Below are 24,921 nucleotides of genomic sequence, written 5' to 3'. Positions count from 1 at the left end.
GATAGAAAACACATCGACCCTCCCCACAAGATCAGATTCATTAAAACATCAGGATGTAAGAGGAGCAATCAATTGCAAAGTCCTCCTTTGTGTTTGTTCCTTTGTCAACTCAGACTCCGCTCCTGCTTGCAAGCAGTTGGATTGTATAACAAAATCCAAGCTGGCTGTGCCACATTCCTTTTCCTCATTACCAAGGTGTACCATAACAATTTCTCCAAAACAGACTTGCCCAAAGTCATACAGGATGTTTGTGACAGAGTCAAAACACAGCCAGCTACAGAAGGAGTGGAAAATCAGTTTTTCCCCAGAGGTCCTCCAGCTGTTCTGCTGACTCCCAGAAGAGAAATATGTGCATCCTCTCTCCTTCCACAGTTAGACCACTGGGATTTCGGTGTATTCTGCTTTTATGCTGTACTTGGAATGCTCTTCTTTAAAATCTGGAGACTTCCTACTTTCTTTCACCATCTATCATCTAGAAAGTTTTCATTTAAAAAAAATAAATAGGTCCTGTCTTAATTCCATCTACACTGAAGCTCATTGCCATGTCACTAATTTACTCCTTCCAAACTTTTTCTATTAAATTAATTCACTGTGTTACAGATGTTGCTATTGATTTATCTACTCAACTAAACACATAATGAAGCAGAAAGTAAAACCAACAAAAAAATTATTGCTTTTTTTCTCTTATTAATTTTGTCATGGCTCCAAGAATAATTCCCCCAACAGCAACAAAAAACCATATGCTTTTCCACCTCAGTCTCTCTGTAAAACCAGCTTCCTAGCAGCAGAATTAAGAAAATAAGTAATGATGAAAAGAAACTCGAAAACAAACAAAAAGGACAAGTTACTTTAAAATGAAGGCTACATTTTAGAAATTAATATAACTAGAATTTTTTAAAGGGGCAATTTTCTTCAGATTATGATTTCCATGGTACAATTTAGGATTAAAACAGAGAAACTTGAATCAAAATCAGTAAGCCTATTTTTTGTTTGATCAAAGCATGAGATACAGCTGCTCCATTTTATGAGTCCAACCCAAATGCTGATCTAAACAGTATGAGCAAAGACAAGCTAGGTTCAAATTTGCAACAGGTTTTCAATTTCAGAGTATGAGAATCATGAACTGTTTACTAAAATGCAGCAGAAGATCAATGCGTTAATCTCTGCAAGTTACCAAAACATAAATTCACTGAATGCATCAATAAGTACCTATCAGCTTTTGGAGTGATTTAAAAGGAGCCTATCTGAGCTCCATATCACTAAGCTGTAACATTTGGAAATTATTAAGAACAGGTAAGAGCACTTTCAAGTATTTGTTTAACCTGGATTCAATATCCATACAGTAACTAGGAGGTCCTACGGAAACCTGAAGGAAACACTGCCCTTTCTAGAACGTGGATGTAATACATTCAGAGGGGCTAAACAAGCACTTTACTTCCCAATAAAAGTGAAGTGAGTGTAGACATAACAGTCTTTTTTTAATTTTATTTTGGCAAATGAAAATACAGTTGCTTTTTGGAAGCCATAAAAAGGAAGGGGGTGGGGAAGGGAATGAGTGGGTACATCGAGATAGTTATCCTGATCTTTGCAGCAGCAAGCATCATACACCAGCTCTGTAACACCTGTATAGACCAAACCTTCACGTTGTTAGCAAATACCCTCACTCTCTTGCATTTGATGGCCACTCAGAAGACTGAGAATGGGAATTAAAAGAACAGAGCCAAGATGCAGAGGGTTAGACAGAAATGCCTTGAAGACCTACCCTGCTCAGGTTGGACCCTGCTGCCTACAGTCACAAACCTTGAACTTGCAAGCTAGTTAAGCAAGGAAGGCTCCACATCCAAAGATTTAAATAGTTTATTACAGAGTTTATATGCTTTTTAAACCACCACTTTATCACTTGGAAGGACTAAAGTCTTACATTTTTGCTAACTAGTAGATGTCAGCTATTATTCTTTTAAGATGTATTAACAGGGGGGAAAAAAGTTCATTTCCCTGTTCTGTAATCCACATGTAGCTGTTCAGATGCCTGAATACCAACTCCAAGACATTAGGCCAAAGGCAATGCTCAAGTTATTTAGTTCATTTGCATCTGAGTTAATGTCTGTATTCAGTCCATCTAACTTCTGATGGAGCATGGAAGGAGGAAGAAAAATGAATTCATTATATTTCAGTAACTGAACATATTTTTACAGCTACAGAACTGAAGTTCAATGAATTGTTTTGTAGCAGCAAGCATCAACATTCATAATAATTCAGGAAATCATTGTCATTTTAAAAAAGACAAACTATTACACCACTGTCTGCATCTGTTTCCCCCAATGCAAATCTGCCCATGTCTGTGAGTAAGCACTGGTGCCAATGCTCCATCGCTTGTCTGTGGAGCAAACAGGCACAGGAGCTGATAGGGAAGAGTTGGGAATCTCAGTCTGCATCTGCCACACTGGTATTGTGCCTCAACAATGTCATAAAGTGAAAAAACCACTGCCCGGTGTCATTCATCAAAGCATTGTGATGGTGTCAAAAAAAGAAATATGTTCTCTGCTGTCAACTTGTTTTAATGAAAATGCATTGCAATATTTAAAAAGTTTTCAAAGCTGACTTCTATTTCTGACAGCTGACAGATTTATGAAAGCTATTTTTGATGAAAAATGAGCAACGAGATTAACAATATTCAAAACAAAGAAATCAATGTAGTCTGCCTGAACATGCCAAAGTACTACTAGAGGAAGAGAAAGTAACTCAGTAAAGCGAGGTCTGTAGAGGAGAACCTAAGGCGGTTTAACAGCAATGTTTAAAGTTCACAATATTTAAAAATTGGAACAGCCCTTAATGAACAAATTGACCTCAAGTGTGACAGACTGTGGAACATTGTGGTTCTCTCAAGCACGAACACTTCGTGTTTGATCTTGCTCTCAATAAAACCAGAATGAAAGCAATGAAAGACAAATGGTAGAGTTATTGCCACCTCAGTTTTCTTGGGTTTTCTTTTCAGGAAACAATTCTGTGGAATTTCTTTGGTTTTGTGGGTTTTTTGGGTTTGAGTTTGTTTTTTTTTTTTCCCAAGGAATTAGCAAATGAAGTAGAAAACTACATCATAAAAATTTTCCATAACTCACTTTAAGCATGATCAGCACAGGAACAACTAAAGCATTTTTAAGTTTAGAGTAACCTTTCTAACTATCTCTTTAATATGTATAGCATACAGCAGATCTAAGTTCAAGAGGCTGTGTAAATTTTTTTCTGACCAGTAGGAATAACCATAACCATCATCCTGTTCTGCTCTATCTCTTTCCAACTTTCAGTCACAAATTCTATTCTATGCCTCAGAAACCACTCGAGGAAAGATTTTGAAACCATTTCCATTCCTACAAAACTTATGGCTCTACTTGAATACGAAAACAAGAGGAGATAAAAGCCATTGGTGCAGGAGGAAAGCTGCCACATTTGCCATCGTGGAAACTCACACAACTGGAAGGGTTGACCATAAATTGTTCAGAGGGGACAGGCAAGGAAGGAAAAGTTGGGTAGTGTATATGTTAGGAATATGTTGTATATGTTAGGAACAGTTTTGATTGCTTAGAGCTAAATGATGGTGATGCTAGAGCTGAGTGTTTATGGGGAAGAATCAGGGAAAAGGCCAACAGGGCAGATATCCTGGTGGGAATCTGTCACAGACCACCTAACCAGAATCAAGTTGCAGAGGAAACATTTTATAAGCAGCTGACAGAAGACTCACAGTTACTGGCCCTTGTTCTCATGGAAGAACTTCAATTTACCAGATGTCTTCTGGAAATACAGCAGAGAAATAGTCCAGGAGCTACCTGCAGATTATGGAAGGTGACCTTCCTGACACAGCTGGAGAGGAAGCCACCTAAGGAAGGTGCCAGTTGGTCCTGTTATCTGTAAACAGAGGAGGACTGATGGGTGATGTGATGATTGGAGGTAGTCTTGGGCACTGAGTTCACAAAATGACAGCATTGCACTCTTGCAGTATGAAAGAGGCAGAACTGCCACAGGCAGCAGAACTGTGACCCTGGAATTCCAGAGGACAGACTTTGGCACGTTTAGGAAGGTGACAAGAGTCCCTTGGGAAGCAATACTGAAGGACAAAGGAGTCCAGGAAGGCTGGACATTCTTTAAGAAAGAAACTGCAAAGGCACAACAGCAGGATTGCCCCACATGCTGAAAGACAAGTCACTGGGGAGAAAGATGGGCCTGACTGAACAGAGAGCTTTGGCTGGAACCCAGGGGGAAAGAAGCAGAGCTTATGATCTTTGGAAGAAGAGACAGGTCACGCAGGAAGACTACAAGGATGTTGTGAAGTTATGCAGCAAGGAAATTTGAAGGACCAAAGCCAAACTGGCTCTGGAACTTAAATCTGGCTATTGCCATGAAAGACAATAAAAAAGTTTCTATAAATACATCAGCAACAAAGTGAAGTCTAAGGAGTATCTCCATTCCTTACTGTATGCAGAGGGAAGCACAGTGACAAAGGATGAGGAAAAGGCCAATGAACTTAACGCCTCATTGGCCACAATCTTATATTAAAGAGCAGTTCTACTGGTACCTAGTCCCTGAGCTGGAAGACAGGGATGAGGGAGAGAATGAAACCACCATAATCCAAGGGAAGCAACCTGCTACACCACTTAGACATGCTCAAGTCTATGGAGCCAGATGGGATCCACCCAAGGGTACCAAGGGAGCTGGGGGAAGTGCTCAGTGAGCCCTTTTCTGTCATTCATTAGCAGCCACGGCCAAGCAGGGAGGTCCCGGAAGATCCAGGAAACTACAGGCCTGTCAGCATGACCTCAGACCTGCGAAAGGCCATGGAGCAGGGGATCTTGAGTGCCATTACCCAGTACATCCAGGACAACCAGAGAATCAGGCCCAGCCAGCACTGGTTTATAAAAAGCAGGTCCTGCTCGACCAACCTGATCTCATTCTATGACAAGGTGACCACTTACTGGATGAGGGAAAGGCTGTGGATGTGTCTGCCTAGACTTTACTAAAGCCTTTGACACCACTTCCCACAGCATTCTCCTGGCTGTTCATGGCTTGGATAGGCATGCTCTTTATTGGGTAAAAAACTGGCTGAGCAGCAAGGCCCAGACCCAGCGGTGGTAAATGGAGTTACACCCAGATGGCAGCCAGTCACCAGTGCTGCTCCCCAGGGCTCAGTATTGTCTCTATTATCTGTTTAATATTGCTATCAGTGATCTGGATGAGGAGATTGAGGGCACCTTCAGTCAGTTTGCAGGGAACACAAAGCTGGGCAAGAGTGTTGATCTGCTGGAGGGCAGGAGAGCTCTGCAGAGGGCTCTGGACAGGCTGGATCACTGAACTGAGGCCAGTGGTCTGAGGTTCAACAAGGCAAAGTGCAGGATGCTGCACTTGGGTCACAACAACCCCTGCAACACTCCAGGCTGGAGGAAGAGTGGCTGGAAAAATGCCTGGAGGAAAGGGACCTGGGGGTGCTGAATATGACCCAGCCTGTGGCCAAGAAGGCCAGCAACATCCTGGCTTGGATCAGCAAGAGTGTGGCCAGCAGGACCAGGGCAGATTGTTCCCTGAACTCAGCATTGGTGAATCTTGAGTCCTGTTTCCAGCTCTAGGCCCCTCACCACAAGAAGGACACTGAGGTGCTGGAGTGCATCCAGAAAAAAAGGAACAGAGCTGGTGAAGGGTCTGGAGCACAAGTCTTAGAAGGAGAAGCTGAGGGAACTAGGGGTGGTGTTTAGCCTGGAGAAAAGGAGGCTCAGGGGAGACCTCATCACTCACTGCAACGCAACCACCTGAAAGGAGGTTGTAGCAAAGTGGAGGTCCTTCTCTTCCCCCACTAACAAGCACTAGAACAGAAGGAAATGGCCTCAAGTTAGGCCAGAGGTGCTTTAGATTGGATCTTAGGAAAGATTTCTTTACAGAAAGGGTTATCAAACATGAGGACAGGCTGCCCAGAGGAGTGATTGTGTCACCATCCCTGGAGGTATTTAAAAGAAGTGTGTATGTGGATCTTAGGGACACAGTTTTGTGGTGGCTTTGGCAGTGCTGGGTTAACAGCTGGACTGTTGATGATCTTAGAGGTTTTTTTCAACCTATTCTTTGATTTTATGATTCTAAATCTATAATGCACTATTTTTTTTTTTTTACTTTTCATTTCTTGACTATATCTAATTCATCTGAAAAGTAATTTTCCTAAATTGACAGAGAAGCTAAGATCTTGATTTTTCAGTTTTAAACTTAGACCACATGAGACATCTCACTGTTTCTGACCCTACTGAAAACTAGAGTAATAAAGCCTGTGGGAGAAAAGAGAAAATTAAAACAACATTGATTTTTCACAAAGAAAGTACCCTAGAAGAAAAGCTGTCAGTCACAGATGACAAGAAGCCAGTTACAGCAGAAGCGTGAAATGTGAGCATCACTCTCTCACTACTTTCTGTTTATTTTAAATAGCAGATGAACAATCATTAATATTTACTGTATTTCATATTAGTCAGATAACACAATATTCAGCCTGAAGTCAGATTAGGCAGCAGCTGGTTAGATGGATGTCATCTGTCAGGGGCTGTTCTTCTAAAAGCCACTAATACTGTCAGTGAAAATTACAGCCTACAAATCAAAAGAACGTTAAGTGTTTGAACTGAAACATGTATGAAATCAGACAGTTCCCACTGGATTTTCCCCATATGCTATTACCTCCATGATCAATTCACACTTCAAGTGACAGAAATTGCTGAGAAAGCAAAATATTGCTTGCCTTCTATCTGAGAAGTATACTTTGAGCCAGGGGACATATTTTTAGATAATTAAAAATAATTCTCTTTCCTTTTTGTCAGGAAATATTAAAATCAAGCTGCTGTAAAGCAAAATGCTCACTCACTCTTGTACAGGACAACAGGGGGCAAAACTTTGTTGCTATTACAAAATTGACAACATCTTAGCTGGAAATGAGATAAAATCCTTTTCCATTAGGAAATTCTGTAACATTAAAATGAAAACAAAGACCATTCACTCAGAACTTCAGTGACTGTTCAAAATACATGTCAAAATATTGCTTATACAGCACAAAAAACTCCCACAATTTTTATACCATGCAAGGATCACCATTCCACAAAAACAGTGGCATAGCACTTAAAACATACTTTTAAGTACACGTATTAAAGGGGACTAAAGGGTACTAAAACACTTATTTTTTGTTAGTTAACTAACTAACTGTTTCTGCTAAAGTGCTGAGAATATGAGCATTTCGAAATGGAGTGTTATGATACAAATATCCAGAAATCATTCTTCTTTTTTTGTCCCATCTAATTTGTATTTGGCAGGCTTTTCCCCCCCTTAACTGGAACAAAACGGCTAAACCTAAAAAAAGCATTCTTGCAGCTGACAACAGTTTCTTTTGAAATGCACCATCCCCATTTTGAGGATATAAGGCTGCACAATAAGCAGCAAAATAAAATAAATTTTTAAAAAATGCATGCCAATTCTTGCTAATCAGGAAATGCCACCAAGAATTTTTAATTAATAATCAGTGTGCAGCAGTACTGGCTGGGTGCCAGCAGGATGCTGAGGTTGTACAGAAGGGTGGGCAGATCCCTACTGGGCCGCGCTTGGAAGGCAAGGCAGGAGTGTACCCTCGTGGTGAAGGCAGCTCCTGCAGACCAGGCTGTGACAGCAGCAGTGCAGCTGGAACGTCCTGTCACAGTCACCAGCACAGTGGAGGCTGGACCACAGGATCTGCAAGAAGATGCCAAGAAAGCTGGGGTTAATCAGTTTAAAGAGGAAGCTAAAAGAGAAGATTGGTGCTGTCATCTGTGACCTAATGGGTGGGAATGAAGAAAACAGAGCTGGGATCTTGAGAGGTGACCCAGAAGTGGGAGGAGATGCAGCAGTCACACTAATTGCAACACCAGGAAGTCAGATGAGGCTTTGGAAACAATTTTTCACCTTGTCAGCAAACACTGAAACAGGTGCACAGAGAGGCTGTGCAATCTGCAGCCTTGGAGATGCTCAGATCCAGACTGCCCAGGACCTGTGTGCAGCAAGGAGTTAGACTTGATGCCTCCAGAGATTCCTTCCAGCCTCAATCACTGTAGCTCTGTGACTCTGTTTTGCTTCTTACTCTCCTCAGTGCCTACATTGCAACAGCAGATCAAAAGCATTCAACCAAGGCAGGGTGAGTATTTGCAGCTGGGAGAAGTTTGGTGAACACACACAGAACCCACCAGCTCAGCACATCACATTTGACCAAACTTAACCCAGTATTCTGTGGGACACCGCCAGCCCTTTGTGGGCACAAGCAAGAACAAGGACCTGCCTTCCCTGGCACCTCCTCTCTCAGCAAGGGAAACGTCATGCACTGCCAAATGGAATGGCCAATTGGCTGCTTTGCTCCCTTGGCTAGCAGGGCTGGAGCCCTGAATGCCTTTTTCACCCAGCTTTGCTAAGGGACACTCATTCTCTGCTGTAATATCCAGAGCCCTGCTGACAGCAGAGCTGCTCCCAGCATCTGATGCTCCTTGCAGCAGAGGCCATTGTATTACCCCTTCTCCTGTGACCTGTCCTTTTTTTCTGGCAGAGTAATCAGCACACTGACCCCACTCATTGCAACCAACAATTCCCAGGGCTGAAGCCAGGGAGAGATGGGAAGCACATCCATGGCCAGGGAAGATAGGAGGTCACACTCACCTGCAGCCCCACCACAGTCTTAGATCAGCTAAAATCTGCACAAAGCCACACTTTCAGGAACCAAAAAGTGTGGTTAATCATGTTAGCTTTTACATGAGCTGTAACAACAATTACTCAAACAGAATTAAAAATAATAGCTCAATTTGCATCAGATGAACCTCTAAATTGTCAAAATAAAGCCTAGTATTTTGCTTGCATTAAAGAAATCACCAAGTAAATTTGAAAACCTCCTGGCAACATGCTGTTATTCTAACATCACAACAAAATATTTCTTGAGATGGTATGCAATACCATAATAACTTCCAGGACAAAGCACCAAGAGAAGGAATCCACGACTCTAGAAGAGGACAACTTCCCTCTCAGTGCACTGGAAATCAGTAGCAAGGAGAGCACTAACCAACACCACCACAGCAAATGCCATCAAGGCACGATGATTTACACTGCTGTAGGGAGCACTCCAACACACACATCTACTACAATCTCCATGGACAAGCCTCAGTAAGAAAAGGAAAACACAACTTCAAGACTCACCATGGCCAAACCTCTCACTATCATTCCACTCCACTTCAATTTTACTCTGTTTAACTGAAGGTGAGCCTACTTCACCAGCTACAACCCACCTCACCCTGCTGCAACCACACTTTTAATAATAACAGCCAACCACTATGGTAAACAGCTTGCCAGGCTCCACAGGGAATGAATTTTGCTAGGCCAAATTTCTACTAACAACCCAGCTGCCAGAGGAACCTACACACTCTTATCTCCCAGTGCTCTGTTACACATATCACATGCTTTTCCTCTTTACACGCTTGTCTGGTTTCATTAAAAAAAAAAAAAAACAGGATCAGATTTTTCACAACAAATCCTCAGGCTCCCACTTAAAGCTGATTTCCCTCTCCCCAAAGAAGACATTTGAGATTCCCCAGAGAATTCAAACAAACTCTTGCAAAAGATAGGAAGAAAGTCACTAGATGAAAAGTAATCACAGGTCATGGTTTTTAAAAATAACATCTGAAAATTAAATGAGATTAATTAATTTTTCTTTACCACTTAGTTATCTTTAGTGATTACAAACCATTTGCTGGTAGCTGGTGCTATAGCTTTTTGCTCACCAGACCTGTCACACACCAATAGTCCTGGTCCTGGCACATCTACTACGTATTGATGTGAAAAACCATTATCCTTTTGGGCAACCCCCTTCCCTCGCATCACCAACCTTCCTAGTGCCATTTTTCCACTCAGGGTTTCTTTCTAGTAAGACAACAGAAAATGTAACTCATAGGTCTTTGGCTGCTCTCAGATCCTCATAACAAGGCATCTGGAACACTTCTGTTGATTGAGTCATATTTAAACACAGGGACTGCAAGGTTTTCTAACAACATCTTTGTATGCATTGCCTTGCATCTGGGATAGCGGGCAGTGAACCCCACATGGTTCAGAAATTACAGAGCTTAAAAGAAAAGGGAAAAAAAGTTTGTTGTCTCTTTTCTGTAGCGTTCCATGGAAGAAAAATAGGAATATTAGTGAAAAAAACATAAATCAGCAGTCTATGCAAGGCTTGTATGAGAGCGTGGAACTTTGCCAGGTTCCAAAATGCTGCATGCAAAACATAAGTAGTTATCGGGAAAACAGTTTCAGATCTTAATTAATCCACAGAGGCTCCAGCCCATGTCCCAGTAATCAGTCAGCTGGCGATGACAAAGAGAAATAAGACTTGAGAGGCTCTCACAAAACAGCTAAAAATAAAACTGGATCTATTTTTTATGGTCCCCTGCACATAAGGATTTTGCTCTCAAATTTTTACTTATTTATAGTTTATACTTCATGCAACTGACTTTGTTCTTCATTCAAAACCCAACAAGAGACAATCACTTCTCTTAAAACTATCAAATATTTTATACATTATGTTGCACAATACTTGTACACCTAAGAAGACCAGCCTACATACTTCTGGAATGTGATTTCTATCCAGATCAACCAATATGACAATATCAGCAGCCAGTGAATGTAATTACCAGATTTTCTACCTCAGAACAGATAAGCCCAGGGAAAACAAACTAATAAAAAAGTGATCTGTACTAATAAATAATTTGATAGGAAGATTATCTTGAAAGAGGTTAATTTCTACATCAGATAGGATATTTGATATTGTTGGAATTGAACACTTCATGATTTTCCATTTCTAGTAAGTTAGCTAAGCTAACAAAAAAAAAACCATGGAACTACAAGAGATGTGCAGCAATTTGCCTTAACATTTTCTCACATCACCATAATTCAGAAAATGAGAAAAATGTTTCTTTAAAAATGTTCTCAGATTCTTATTACTCTTTACCAGTAATTAAATAGTTTTCATTAAGGGGAAGTTCAAAATGAAATTTTACCACAAAAAAGAAAAATAAGAACTTAAACTGCAAAAAAGGGAGGTCAGTGATACTAAGGCCAAGAAGCGGAAAAAGATTTTGCGACATGCTGTGATTTTGAGAGACTTTGACTGATATCAATCTACCAAAACATTTAAAAAATAATTTTGCCTTGCCTGCTTGTATAAGCAGAAGCAGAGTATTGTTCCTCCAGGGAACCACTCAAGTAAAACCACATATATTGTGAGCAGCAAAGTCTACTATTGTCTCCTAAAACAGCAAAGACCAAAGCACAGTTTTAAATATTCTCAGATGTCAAACATCTATTAGAAAAATGATTTAAAAAAAAAAAATAGAAAGAAACTCAATCAACAAAGAAAAGCATTTTTAAGTAACATTTCTTCTGGTCCTGTAACTGAACTTCTGCTCACTCAGAAAGCCAGGCCTGGAAGGAGTCTGTGTGACCACCAGTGACACTGTGCTGAGCACAGTTAGGTCTGGCTGCTTGAAAACTGATCAGATTCTGCTAACTTCAAACCCATAATTGTTCAAGTCCAACAGTAACAAATGTAGTTGTGCTTTGTGCTCAACAGCACTTCCAATACACACAGAAGTGGCTGCCCTTGTGGGAAGGGGGGAGGGCAGGGAGGAGGTAAGAATGGTTCTGTCTCACTTAATTATAATGATCTGAAGATTGAAACAAGACCAAGCTTGTAGAAAAAATTAACTGTTCTTACAGTTAACTGGAGCAGTTAGGAGGGAAAAAATACATTCTTGAGTCAGAAAAGCTCTTATTTAGACTTTCCAACACAGAAAAGTTATCAAAATGGACCTTTGTCTAGAGTGCTTTATTTCAGATGCATCACCCACTAACATATTGTAACCAAGCCAAAGCAGTAAAAGTCTCTTAAAACTACTCTCATAATTCTGCATCTATGAGTACTGGAGTTCAGAAACACATCCCTATGAATAAGAATTTTTAGCAAAGCACTTTTTCTGGAAGTGACACCATAAAAGATTTAGCTAATGCAGATGATGCTTTTTTTCTTTTCAATAAAAATAGAATTTAGAAGATTAAATAATTAAACCAACAAGAATACACATTCAGGACTTGTTCAAGCAACAGCCTGAATTCAGTAATTGAGCATATTTTTCATTAACCACTAGAGGTCACACAGTAACCATGGCAGACATCCAAAAGATGAGTGGACTAAAGCATCTTATGGCCTGCTAAAATCAAAATACAGGGGTACTCAATGATGTGCACCCACATATGAAATTCTGAAATTAATGTGAGTAGCCTAGTTCCCCAAAAGGTTCAATGAACTTCAGTGTTCACAGATGTCATTTAGTACTTTACATTTTCATAAAATTGAGATTTATTATTTTGACTTCTAAAAAACACATCAAATAATGGGTGGGGGATGCAGCAGGATTGTCAGAGCTTGCAGCACTTTTGAAGGTTTTCCTGATCTCTTCAAATATTTCCTCATTTGAACTTTTGGAACTTCAAGAAAAACAGCTTCAGCTATGCCTATAATTAACACTAAAGAATCCCAATAAGCTGGAATATTCTAATATTTTACTAGTGAATTTCTTGCTATGTAAATAGACATTTTAACATTCCAAGAACAAGAGAAATAGTAATAAAACCAAATATGATCCCACACATATAAAATATATTGTATTTTTATCCTCATACCAAAGTTTACACTGAACACAATAACTTACATTCTCTTAAATCTGAATGGAAATATGCCCTCAAAAATGTAGATGCAGTTGGAATGGTCAGGGTCTGAAAACTACTTGCTTGCAAGAAATTCAATTTAGTGCTATTGAAAATCTAGTATATTTCAAAACATTTGCAGCAATACTATTTGCAAAGTATTAAAGTGCTTTATGCTGTACACGGCTAATAAAAAATTCCCTGTAAAGTTCATTTAACCCTTCAAAAAGGTGCACACAAGTGCAGAGCAAGAGATGGATCAGAGTCAGTGATCCCATACTCCTTTCACATTAGATTAAATTTTAGGGATCAGGATACAAAGATATTTCATGAACTGACTCACTTTTTATTCCTTTTACAACACTTCACACTGCATCTTCTCTTTGGAGAAATTTCATTTCATTAGATCCTAGCAACAAAATATAAAGAAGGACCTATGTATGAAAGTCTTTTACTATGGCAGAGCAGCACTGCCAAGGCATTAAACTGCCCTCTAACCCAAGAACTGGTCCCACCAGAACAGGTGCTTCTGTTGACTTGCATTTCCTGTTCTGGAATAAGTAAGATATTTCACTCCCTAAAGCTCTCAGTCTGGTACATTTCAACATTAAAAAAAATAATAACAGTGAAGAGCAGTGGAACAGCTGTAATCTGAATAATAATTTCAAAAGTTTCAGGCCCCATGTTTTTCAGCACAACAAACACTACCAAAGCTCACAGGACACTTAATGCACTATAGAAGCAATTCCTTGAGACAAAACAGAAAACATAAATCACGTCTTAAAAGCAGAAAAGATGTAGACTTTTCTCAGCATAAAATTAACACCATAAATCTCTCTAGCTCCTAAGAACTATTACAGGAAAAAATCCAGCTTTACTTGCACACAAGCTTGTACGCTCACAGATACCTACAGACACACAGATTGCAAGTCAGCAGAGATTGCTTACCGCTTCAGAGCAACACAGCAAGATTTGCAAACTCCACAAAAATTTAGAAGGCAAGAATTTTTTCTGAGAATATCCAAATACAAACCTGCTTTTTCTGTGCCTGCCTTTTCTGAGTACCCAGTGTAGCAGACTTAAAGCTAAGAGACTTGGACTGTCTCCTAACTTTCACCGAATCTCTCCGGCGATCATATGAAAAAGACGATGACTTCTTTGTAATTTTCCTCTTAGGTGTGTCTGCCATTTCATCCAAAGTATGGTTACCTTCAAGTAAACAGCATCCCAAGAAAGTAAAAACTCAGTATCATCAAGCTCCCACCAAGCTTGTACGAAACAGTCTTCAATCTACAGGAAATCTAGCAGACTGTAAGGAACGGAGCCCACCGAAGAACAGTTTCGGTTCTTCCAACAGGTTGTAAAAAAGAAAGAAGCCAATGGTCCTGCAAGGCTGTATGTCACTGAAGAGCAGGCAGAACTCCTTCTTGCTGTTTAAACTCAGACAGGCTTCAGCAGTGATGCTAATCTGAAAACGTAGTGACTATCCTGCTGAGCACGCTAAAGGTGAGCGAGAGGTAGTTCCCTGCACACCAACAGGGTGTGGAAGTACACCAACAGGGTGTGGGGATGAAGCAGAAGACTTTGGGTTCAAAGCATCTTCTTAACTCCTTCCTCTCTGGGCTGCTGCTGAGAAGGCAACTGAAAAGTCAGACTGGTAAAAGATCCTCAAAAAAAGACAGCATTACTTTCCTCTCTTTGGATCCAAGGTCCTTTCTGAAGAAACCTTCAGCATGCAGCAACCACCCCATTAAATGCATTAGGGGCCCTATTTTAATCTAATTTAAATATTCCATGCTCTCTCCTTGTTAGTAAGACTGTTCACACTACAAACCTAGGAGATACTTCAACTTCTAAGTCAACTCAAAAATAAAGTACCTGACTCTGAACCTCACTGTCCTTCCTTGGAAATAACTGTGGAGTTACAACAGTCTCTTAAGACCTGTGGGTATCAATGGATAAGAGAATAATGAATTCTCATCCTAGTGACAGTGTGGGAATCTTATCAGACAGCTGAGATTGCAGCTTGTGTACCAGGACTGTGTTTAGGTAAGAATGTTTCTCTTGCATAAGGTATTAGTCAAGGAACTCTACAAGGGTGTTGAGCCCCAAGAGTTACTGCTACTGATTTCCATTAAACAAAACACATCCAAAGGGCCAAGCTCTATCTTAATCCTTGTTGAAAGATAAGGAGGAAAATTACCTTTTGAGAAACTTAGGCATTGACCAGGGTCTTTTCCAGAAACTTTTCCTTATTTTAGTCGTGATACTACTTCGCGTACAAAACAACTATGAATAATTTATAGTTGCAGGATTATCCATTCCTATAATTAAGCTCTAATATGGGTCAGTCCTCTGGTGTATGAGTCTCACTACCTCTGTTAGGAAATATCTGCCAAGTTGTAACAGCATTTCTTTTAAGACCTGCTGATCTCAAGGAGTAAGAGAGTAATATTAATGAATCCCCATAACCAACCTTTCCTGCAACTTCTTCCTTTGTTGTAGGATGAATAATATACCTCTGGGACACAGTGAAATTGCTAAAATTAACCAAAAGCTATCAGAATGTTAAGGCTGTAATGGCCTAATTCTAGATTCATGGCACATTTTTGTGGAGATTTACACTGTGAAGGATTAGAAAGCACAGCTTTATATTATCTACAACTATATCTAACCAGTGAATCTGTAATTATTACAAGATATAGAAAAAATCCATTATTAAATATTTTTAGTACAAAGTCTCTCTTAATTGTGATGTGTTTAATGACTACTGTAGCAGTACTGACCTTCAGTGTTACTAATATTTGACACTGAGACCATCATCATTTCAACACAGTCTATGGTTTCCACCAAAGTTTAGATTAAAGAAACTTTTTCTCACAAACTGAAATCCTACTTAAATTACCAGTTTCCATGATTTACAAGCATCACTTTTTTAAGAGTTAAAATAAGCAGAGAATTCAGTATTATGTACTTGCAAATAGCATCTCAAGAAAAAAACATATCCTCCAAAATTTCATGAAGTATCTATGACATCTGATAAATATCATAGGTATTCTGATGAAAATTAAGGTCAAGGAAAGTTGAAAAACCTTTTGCAGACAGCTACTCTTTTGAGTTTCACTTGATGCCCCAGAGTTTGCACTGAAAAAAACAAAGAACCACTTCTCAACACCACCTCTGATTCTACAGCCATCTATTGTTGGCTTCTTACAACATCTTTTCAAGGCTGAGATCCTGGTCCATTTAGACACTGCCGGTGGAGCACGGTGATCTGTACCTGGAGTCAGTGTTGGCATTTGCTCTGTTCTTTTTGCTATGCCTACAAAATCGTTTTTGGTTGCTTGGTTTGGTGCTGGAGGAAGCAGAGGGCTCACCAGCAGCACACACAGCAGAGAGATCCCACCACCCCTTGCTGCACCACAAAGAACACTCCAGCAGTTCCACAGGCACCACTGAAAAGCAAGGTCTCAGCCCAGTCATGTTCCCATTCTTGCTCTTCTTCCTTCATACCTCAACCACTCCCAGCTGCAAAGTGCTCTCCCTTTCCTTCTCAGCTTGCCAGGTCCTTTGGTGAACTTACAATATTCATGAAATAGCAGAAAAAATACTTAGTTAGTTTTGCAAGGAAGAGTCCTCTGCCCCTCGATTGAAACAAATCTGCCAGAGCCCTCATGAGCCAAGCAGCAGGACTGGGATGAAAATCCTGGGGAGAGGCAGAGACAGGGCAAACTGCTGGAAGCCTTCTGAGACCTGGTTATGTGCCTTACACTTAAGCCACTGTGTCCAGAGGTCTATTGCAAAATCAGAAACATTCTCCCAAACGTAAGAGCTAGGTCAGAACTCATTAGTTTGTGTATTCAGTTGAAGCAGTCTCTCTCCTAAAGCACATCTTTGCCAAAATGATATTACATCCACCACGTTATTGTCTACTCCCTGGATGCTTCTGCAACTCTTCATGAGCAGCATTCACCATGCATGTGTGGTTTCCCACACAATAGTGGAATTTGTCACTCCAGTATTCAAATCTTCCTTCTCTTCTTTCAGAACAATTGCAAATATATTGAACAATACATGCTCTATTTTCCATCTTCAAACCAGTTACACATCCATAAAACCCTTCCTCTTATTCCATGCCAAGTCTGTGGGTTTTTTGACTGCACTAACCCAGTCACTGTCACTCAGGTCTGTCTTTCTGCTGAGAATACAGCCATAATATTGTGAGATACTACTTTCCTGACAATACTGTCACGATCTTTCCAGTATATCATATTCATGCATGGGCCTGCTATTCCTCAGAGAACAGTTTTTTACCAAAATATTCAATTTTCAGAAGTCAGATTTACCTGCAGCTCTTCAGATCTCCATGGAAACTGATTTATGGATTTACAAATGTCAGTCCTCTCCTACGTGAGAGTTCTTAGTGCAAAAATATGACTGTTTCAGCATAACAGGAAAGGAATTGCAATATTGCAATTTATCTGAAAAATGCACAGCAAACCACGAATGGAAATGCTGTCACCACATAGCTAGAAAAAACTAAGTGATGATGAGATTAACAACTTTAAGAACGATGCTGAAAGAGGTGAAAACTAAGAATGACAGTTAGGAGACAACATTTAGTTACATCTAATATCTCTTAGGGATTGAAAAATGCATGTTCCAATATTCATGATTTATGACCTTTATTTCCTCACTTCCATGGATATATGATTATATATTAGTCTCATCCATGAACACTGTGAAATCAAAATTTAGTTCACTATTAGAAATACAACAAGCATTTAAATTCCATTCTTTGACTGAAGATAATATTTATATTTTGAGTATGTTACTTTCAAATCTGTTTTCATTAAATAGCAGCTGGGAATAAAGGCTGTGTAAATACTTTCAATTTCTACTTTAGATTCATCAGCAAGACAGATCTAAAAATCATCATGTGTCCATCCCAGCACTGAGTCTATAGTGTTAATGCAAAAACACCTGGTTTAAATGGACATATTCTGTTTTTTACCAATTTTTCAGAATGTCAGTAATACAAAATTGTCAATCTCTAAAAGCATAATTAAAATTAAAAAACTGCCAAACAGCAGATGACATCAAGAGCCCATTGCTCAAAAACTGAAGTTTTTTAACAGAAAATAATCATGGGACTGTTATACCATGGGTTTCTTTCCCAGTATCAATACTTTCCCAAGCTTGGTGGCTCAAGCAGTTATTTTAAGCTGTTACAAGAAAAGAATGCCTTATGCTCAAAATGTGTTTTGCCAAGTCACTTGTGAGTAACAACAAATTGTTTCAAGGTCATCTTTTTTCCTGGGATACTGGGAATGAAGACACAGAACAAGAAGAGAGAAGCTGCACAGTGTGGCAGAAGATAATCATGGCTATAGTTGAAAATTAATTTGATAAAGATTTTGAGGGGTAAAAGGGTATACCAATCATGGTACGGTAAATACTGCAAATCACACTTCTGAGTCATTTTTTGGGGCATTTTAAGGTTTTGCTGTCAGATTTGTTGCATGGGACCTGGAGAAGATGTTTCTTCATTCACTCCAGGGTGTTAATCTGCTAATGGCAGAAACAAGAAGCACTAAAACTTGTTATTCTCTACTCATGATTTAGGGTTAAATTCTTAACTTGCAGAATCAAAGAGAAATCACATGTAAATTCCACTGCAAGTTTGCTTAAATGAGGCAGAGACACCCAAAATTTAGAATAAACAACACTACTTTGAGTATTCTTATTATGTAATGATGGAAATCTAAAGATAACACAACTTTATCTGCACAGCTTTCATTGACTTCAAAAGCTCTTTAAGATTTTTGAGTGAATGAACAGGCACAGGGTTACCAGAATCTCATTCTTTCTAACAGCATCCTGCTGTCACTGGCCTACCCTGAATTTACTACAAAAACGGGATCTTGCATAACTGGCCCGAAAAATAAGAGTGAGAAAGCAAGAATCAAAAGCAGCAGGATACTGTAATCACAGCCCTTCAGTCCCTAGCTAGCCTTTAACCTCAACAGTATAATGCATTTGCTCAAAATAGCCTTATTTCTGTGTAGGCTTCAAGTTAACATTTGTTACAAACAAAATACAGCCATCCTTTCCAAACCACATTTTGTGTATCACATGCCTCTCTAAGTCAACAGAGCTTTCCAAGAGGAAGTAAACAAAACAACAGTATTATTTAGAATTGACCATCTGTTTTAACACAAAACTCAAAAGTTCATTTCCTTTCCTCTACACTGGGAAAAGGTCCTAATATGCCTTCACATTACGTGAAGAAGCTGCTCAATGACTTTTTCCCACTAGAAGTCTTCATACTTTAAGCAAGCAGGCACTAACTTCACAATAATATTAAGAGAATCTCTGTAGATCTCTTAAAAGCAGATGCAAATGAAGCACAATTGATTTCACTGAATTTCAGCTGCAGTTTGCTTACTTAAAACAGTTAACTCTAGTTCATGAATGTTTACAAATTCCATTTCAGCACAGATCCATGAAATTAATCTCCATCCTATTTTCACCAGAAGTATTCCACTCAAACCAGCAACTTCTTGTGTGTCTTTCTGGGAGGTTCAAAGTTTGTCTAAGCAGCACTAAGCACCAACATCACCTTGAACTTCCAGTGACCTGGGCCAGATAGAGCAGCACACACACAAACACTGTGGGAAGCATGAGACTCCACTCCAGACAAGACCAAACCATATTCCTCTGGTTTTTATCGCTGCACTCAGTGGGTGTAGCATGAATTATGCAGGGTGAAGAGCTGACTGAATATTTGAAAATGTTAAGTCAAGCAAAGAAAGCCCGTGCCTGCCTTAGTTTGGAGAAATAAAGCCAGGCTGTAAATCTAAGCATTTACCAAATCACTGTGGTTGTTTTTAAGAATCGGTGTTGAATTTAGCAGTGTTGAAGGAATTTCTAAGATGCCAAGGCCTTTAGGATTTACACGTTTTTAATCCCAAATTAATTTGGCAAAAAGTAAGTATATTGGAGCAAACAAATTTAGGAATAATTGGCATTAGGTTCACACCTAATTGTTTCAAAGTAGCTCTATTTGCCCAGCTGATCATCACAACCAGTGGCTGTTAATGGCAGATCCTTGTTCCCTCGGGAAGAAAAAACTCTGATTTTTCAGCAATATAGCTACACCAAACACAGACATCTTGATCTCTAAACCTTCCCACTGAGCAACAGTCTGAGCATTTCTATTCATTAAAAAATTACATATCATTGCAAACAATGTTTTTCTTCAAAATATAAATTACTATTTCACTGAGAATTCAAATGGAAGCAAGTTATATTCATACACATACTTTGGGTTTGTTGGTTGCTTTTTTTTTTAAATGAGATTACACCACAGTTTTCTCAACATTTTTTCATGGATAAACAAGGGCCTATGAGATCTTCGAATAAGCACTTCCATGTTACAATCAAAGTGTGAGAATTACCAAAGTGTCTACGTGCCTTAGTTTAGCTGAAGAAAACACAGTTAAAAATGGTTGGGTTCTGGTTTTTTTCTGCAGTTGTGTTTGTTGGGTTTTTTTGCTGCTGAGAACGTCTGCCTACTAAAAACTGAACTGAGGTCATCAAGTATGCTATCATCAAGTTGGAAACTTATCAAGATGACATATGTTTTTTGAGAGTCTTCATAGAGACGGCTACTTTTGCAACTTACAGATAGCCAAACAAAACAGGTAATTAACCTATCTTTAAAATATTGGTCTAATCACTACACACACAAGAAACCTGTATTTTTAGAATAATGGAAATGGGTTACATAGCTGACTAAATACTAGCTGAAAACAGGATCTTGTTTCTTGCAGCCAAATATTTTTCAAAACCAGTAACAAGTCAGCCCATTTGTACTCATGTATACACAGAGATATATAAATGTAAAAAGCACTGATATGTTTCCATATTTGAAAACTATCCATATTTCCATAGCAAAACCTGAAAAAAATTACATATAAATAAATATTAAAAGGTTTTCTAAAAAAAATTATTCAAATGAGCATTTAATTTTTTGATTATAAGGTTATTACAAAGCAACTTCACATGCAGTGATATCTGTAATAGAAATGTCCACATTTTATGCTGGCTAAGTTAGAGCGCTTCATGCACGTTCTCAATGAACTAAGTTAAAGGGCTTAAGTAAAGCTGTTTCAGAAACAAACAAAGGAACAAACAGCTTAGCAAAATCAGTTTTTCCATGTAGTTTGTTTCATGTTTTACTCTTTTTTTTTAAAGAGGAACAACACTGAGCATCACAAATTATTCCAGAAAGCAACTGGCTAACCCTTACTCATCCATTCTGTTTTAGTAAGTGACAAGAGAATAACAAAATATAGGGACAGAAGAAGCTAATTAAAGTTACCCTAGCATGGTGCATTTTAATGTGAAGGACGCCATCAAAGATACTTCTCTCATTCCATTCAGAACAGCTGCTCTAAGGGTCTTTGTTATTTGTTATAGGACACAACATTTTCTCCATGGAGACATTGGAATAGGAGTAAATATATTCTTCACATCACTTAAGTGTTTTATTTTACTATGGCAGTTGACTATACAGAGCAATAAATCCATCAAGAGGACAAGTGGTCCTTACTGCTCTGCATTCTGTATTGTGCTGATACGACACTGCACAATTATAGCATAAAAGCACCACCAAAGACAAAAATCACATTTATCACTGATCCCTAAATCTAAAGAACCATGGTAAGAGCAAACTGATTTTCAAAAATACAGATGTCAGGTAGTAGGTAACACATCAAACTTCTCTTCAAGAATGTAAGGAAGCTCCTTCTGAAAATAAACACTAAAACATTAAGTGGTCAGTTTTCCATTATCTTAAACATTTTTATCCTAATTTTAAAAAAGAGAGATATAGGCAAATGTTTGATTTTAAGCACAGCTAATCCTACAGATTTCAGTAATCATTTAATTACAACTTTAGACACCATCTGTTTAAATGCCTTTTTACAAGGTACGCTTAAGTGTACACATCAGATACAAAATATCCCTAACTGGAGATGTATTCCAAAGCTCGCATTAATGAGAAGTGTATTAGGTTTTAGCAACACAAAATCAATTGATACACTTGCTATGGAGGCAAAGTAACAAGACAAAACTAAAAGGAGCCAGGAAGGTCAGCTGTAAAACACACTACAGGAAACAAAAAACCAATGACTAATGACCAAAATACTTGAAAAGATCCAAACGTGAAGGTCAAGTGAGAATGACTAATTCAAGGATATAATCCAGCATAGCACAGTGCGTGTTTATATTGCACCTTCCTAATCAATGCTGCAAGATCCTTTAAAAAAGGAAATTTAACTCATAGGTGCCACCAATAGAGATGAGCTTGGCAAATGCAGAGATAAATACTACTAATTGCTAAGTATCTTGTCCATCTATACACAAAAACAATATTGTAATAATGACTTTGCTTGCTTCAATTGCAGTCAGAGTTTTTTGGCTATTAGTCATGCACATAAAAACACCCACAGAGTTTCACTGTGAGGAATTACCCCACTTGAAGGCAGCAAGGCAAGGTAACAGCCAAAGAATAAGGTCTTGAAGTCACCAGAATTCAAACTTCTTTGAGGGGAAGAGCACATGAGGAGCTAAGAAGTGCATTATTCAAATAAGTCTGTGTGTGTGTATATATATATAAATACTTATATTTAGTGACAACTTGCACCAGCCTCCCTGAGGCCTGTAACCAAAGGCTAAACTAATCACACAGCTGAGCACTTCAATATGAGATAACCAACTAGAGGTTTTAATTAGCTTTTCATGAAATCTTATCTGGGCACTATTTTTATGGAAGAAATTCCTGAAAACTCAGCACTGTTACTCTATACAGCTTGAGTAATCCCAACATTTCAGACAGTGAGGAGTCTTCATGTCCCAAGACTCCTCACATAATTTTTCTTTATAAAGTCCTGGTTGAAATAACCATGTCAATTAAGTCTTGTCACAAGAAATAACTACAGGCAAAGTATCTATTTCTGAAAACTTAGCCTAAGAGTCATCATTTGGCCAGTTTTCAAAGAGCCTTGACAGTGCCTGTTCCAATGTAGGCAATTAAGGATACTGTTTTTGAAGCAGTCTGGTCCTGAAACATGTTTCCAGACTGAAGTCTGTATCAGGCTCAGATGCTTTCAAGAACTTCAGTTTTCCAGAGAAAAGTAGAATATTTACATGACTTTACAGCTTGCCACAGTGTTTCTTACCCACATTTTTTTTAACAAGTAATTCAAAGACACTTCTACCTATAATTTCAAACAAATAGCCAATAATCAAAAGGCCTCTTAGTTGACTGTGATCTAAATCACTACTTAAAAAAGAATGAAAGCACTCAAGGCTCACCAGTGTATAATTTCTCAAGTTCTGTGTAACTAGCAATTCCTCCAAAACGATTTAAAAAAAAATACAAAAAAAAAAAAAAAAACAAAACAAAAAAAAAACCAAAAAAAAAAAAAAAAAAAAAAAACAAAAACCCAAAAAAAAACCCCACACAATATTTATCAGTTTAAAGCCAGCAGGTTTTTTTGTACATATTCAACAGGTAACACAAAGCTACAACATCAACTTACAGATTTATTTTTTTTTTTGCGCATTAATTTTCCACTGTTTGAGGTATTTTCATCCTTGCAGCTCCCTTTTCCTATTTGAACTGTTAAAGAACCAGAAAGGATGGAAAACCCATGATTTCAATTAAAAGAAAAACCGTGACGGTAACCAATTTCTCACATCTGTCAGGCAAGCTACATGAAAAATGTCTAAAATCTCTGTGTTGGCTCCCACTCTGGGACATGTGCAGGAAGCACACACCGCTGATGGGCTGAGGTGCAGCTTGTGCCACGCTGCTTTCGCAGCCATGTGTACTTACACGGTCTTTGTCATCAGCTACATCACAAAGAATGTCATCGAGATCCAAGATCCCACCATCCCCGTGCTCCAGTCGATGGACTTGTATCCAGTAGTTTGGATCCTGCATAAAAGAAGAAAATAGTATCAGATTATCACATGCCAACAGGAAAATGTTATTCCACCATTTGGTCAGCATCACAGTCCTACAAATTCTTGACATCAAACACCTATTTAGGTCATATTTCTGTAAATAAATGTAAATTGAGATGCAAAGCCCAAGTTCTTTTTTTAAATTGCCTCAGACTAGATATGTAGTCTTCCCTCTTCTATCAGATCTGCATGAGTCACAATCCCATCACTGACACACAGGACTCTGACATACTCCAAATATTACTGCACATAACATTCCCAATATTCCTTCCATAAAAGGAAGAAAAATACATTGTCCTCAAAATAAAGCATGCCAGACAGTAGTCAACAGGCACAGAAGGTTACATGCAGCTGTAAAAGGTGTGAGGGTTTTACAGAACAGCTATAAAAGGCATAAACCAACATTTAAACACCATCAAAATGCTTTCTACCTGTCCTTTGCTAGAGGTGGTAAATGGGATATCTAAAACCTATACTAAGATGACTTTCCATATTTGAAATAAAAAATTATATGTATACACAGATACATATACACACACATAGATGCAGACAAATGCGTGCGTGTGGCTTTGTGTTTATACAGGTGTCTAGCAGTAACTGGGAGGACTGGCTTAACAGTCTTTATTACTACTTTTGGTAGCAAAGGAAGCCATAGGGAGCAAGGCTGTGTCCACAAAGTGTCTCCAGCACATGACCCAAGTGCTGGTTAGTACTTGATATGCTATTCTTAAAGGATTTGTTTCCTAATGGGGGAAAGTTGCCCTGTGAACACCTGGTCTGATCATGCTACATAATCCTGCTTCTCAAATACACCCCCCAATGCCCCGGGCTGTGGTTCAGTGTCTCACAGTAAAAGAGCTCCCTTGCTTTTCACTGAGAAAGCATGACTGCACAAAGTTCCTGCTGGGAGGACCATCAAAATTGCATCAACTTGCAAAGTTCCCGACTTCCTAAACATAGCAATCAGCATGAGCCTTTTTAGGTATGGTGTCTAGAAGTGACAAAACGAACAAACAATAAAAACATCACGCCAAAGCCAAACCTGAACTGAACAAAAACCCACCCACACTAAAAATAGAAGTCATAAATAAATAAATAAGCTCCACCCTA

General features: G+C 38.8%; 1 protein-coding gene across 19 annotated transcripts in view; it reads right to left on the bottom strand.

Moving 5' to 3' along the window:
* PARD3 (par-3 family cell polarity regulator) overlaps positions 1 to 24,921 on the bottom strand; it is a 443,621-nt gene that overhangs the window by 371,004 nt on the left and 47,696 nt on the right. For all 19 annotated transcript variants that reach the window (XM_038128982.1, XM_038128975.1, XM_038128984.1 and 16 more), the window contains exon 2: positions 23,681 to 23,782. In XM_038128982.1, coding sequence (XP_037984910.1) covers positions 23,681 to 23,782 — 102 coding nt within the window. The remainder of the gene's footprint in view (positions 1 to 23,680; positions 23,783 to 24,921) is intronic.

The sequence above is a fragment of the Motacilla alba genome, chromosome 2, assembly GCF_015832195.1.
Source record: "Motacilla alba alba isolate MOTALB_02 chromosome 2, Motacilla_alba_V1.0_pri, whole genome shotgun sequence".
Lineage (NCBI taxonomy): Eukaryota > Metazoa > Chordata > Aves > Passeriformes > Motacillidae > Motacilla > Motacilla alba.
The sequence above is the reverse complement of the archived record's forward strand: the minus strand, read 5'-3'. Positions and strand labels throughout refer to the sequence as shown.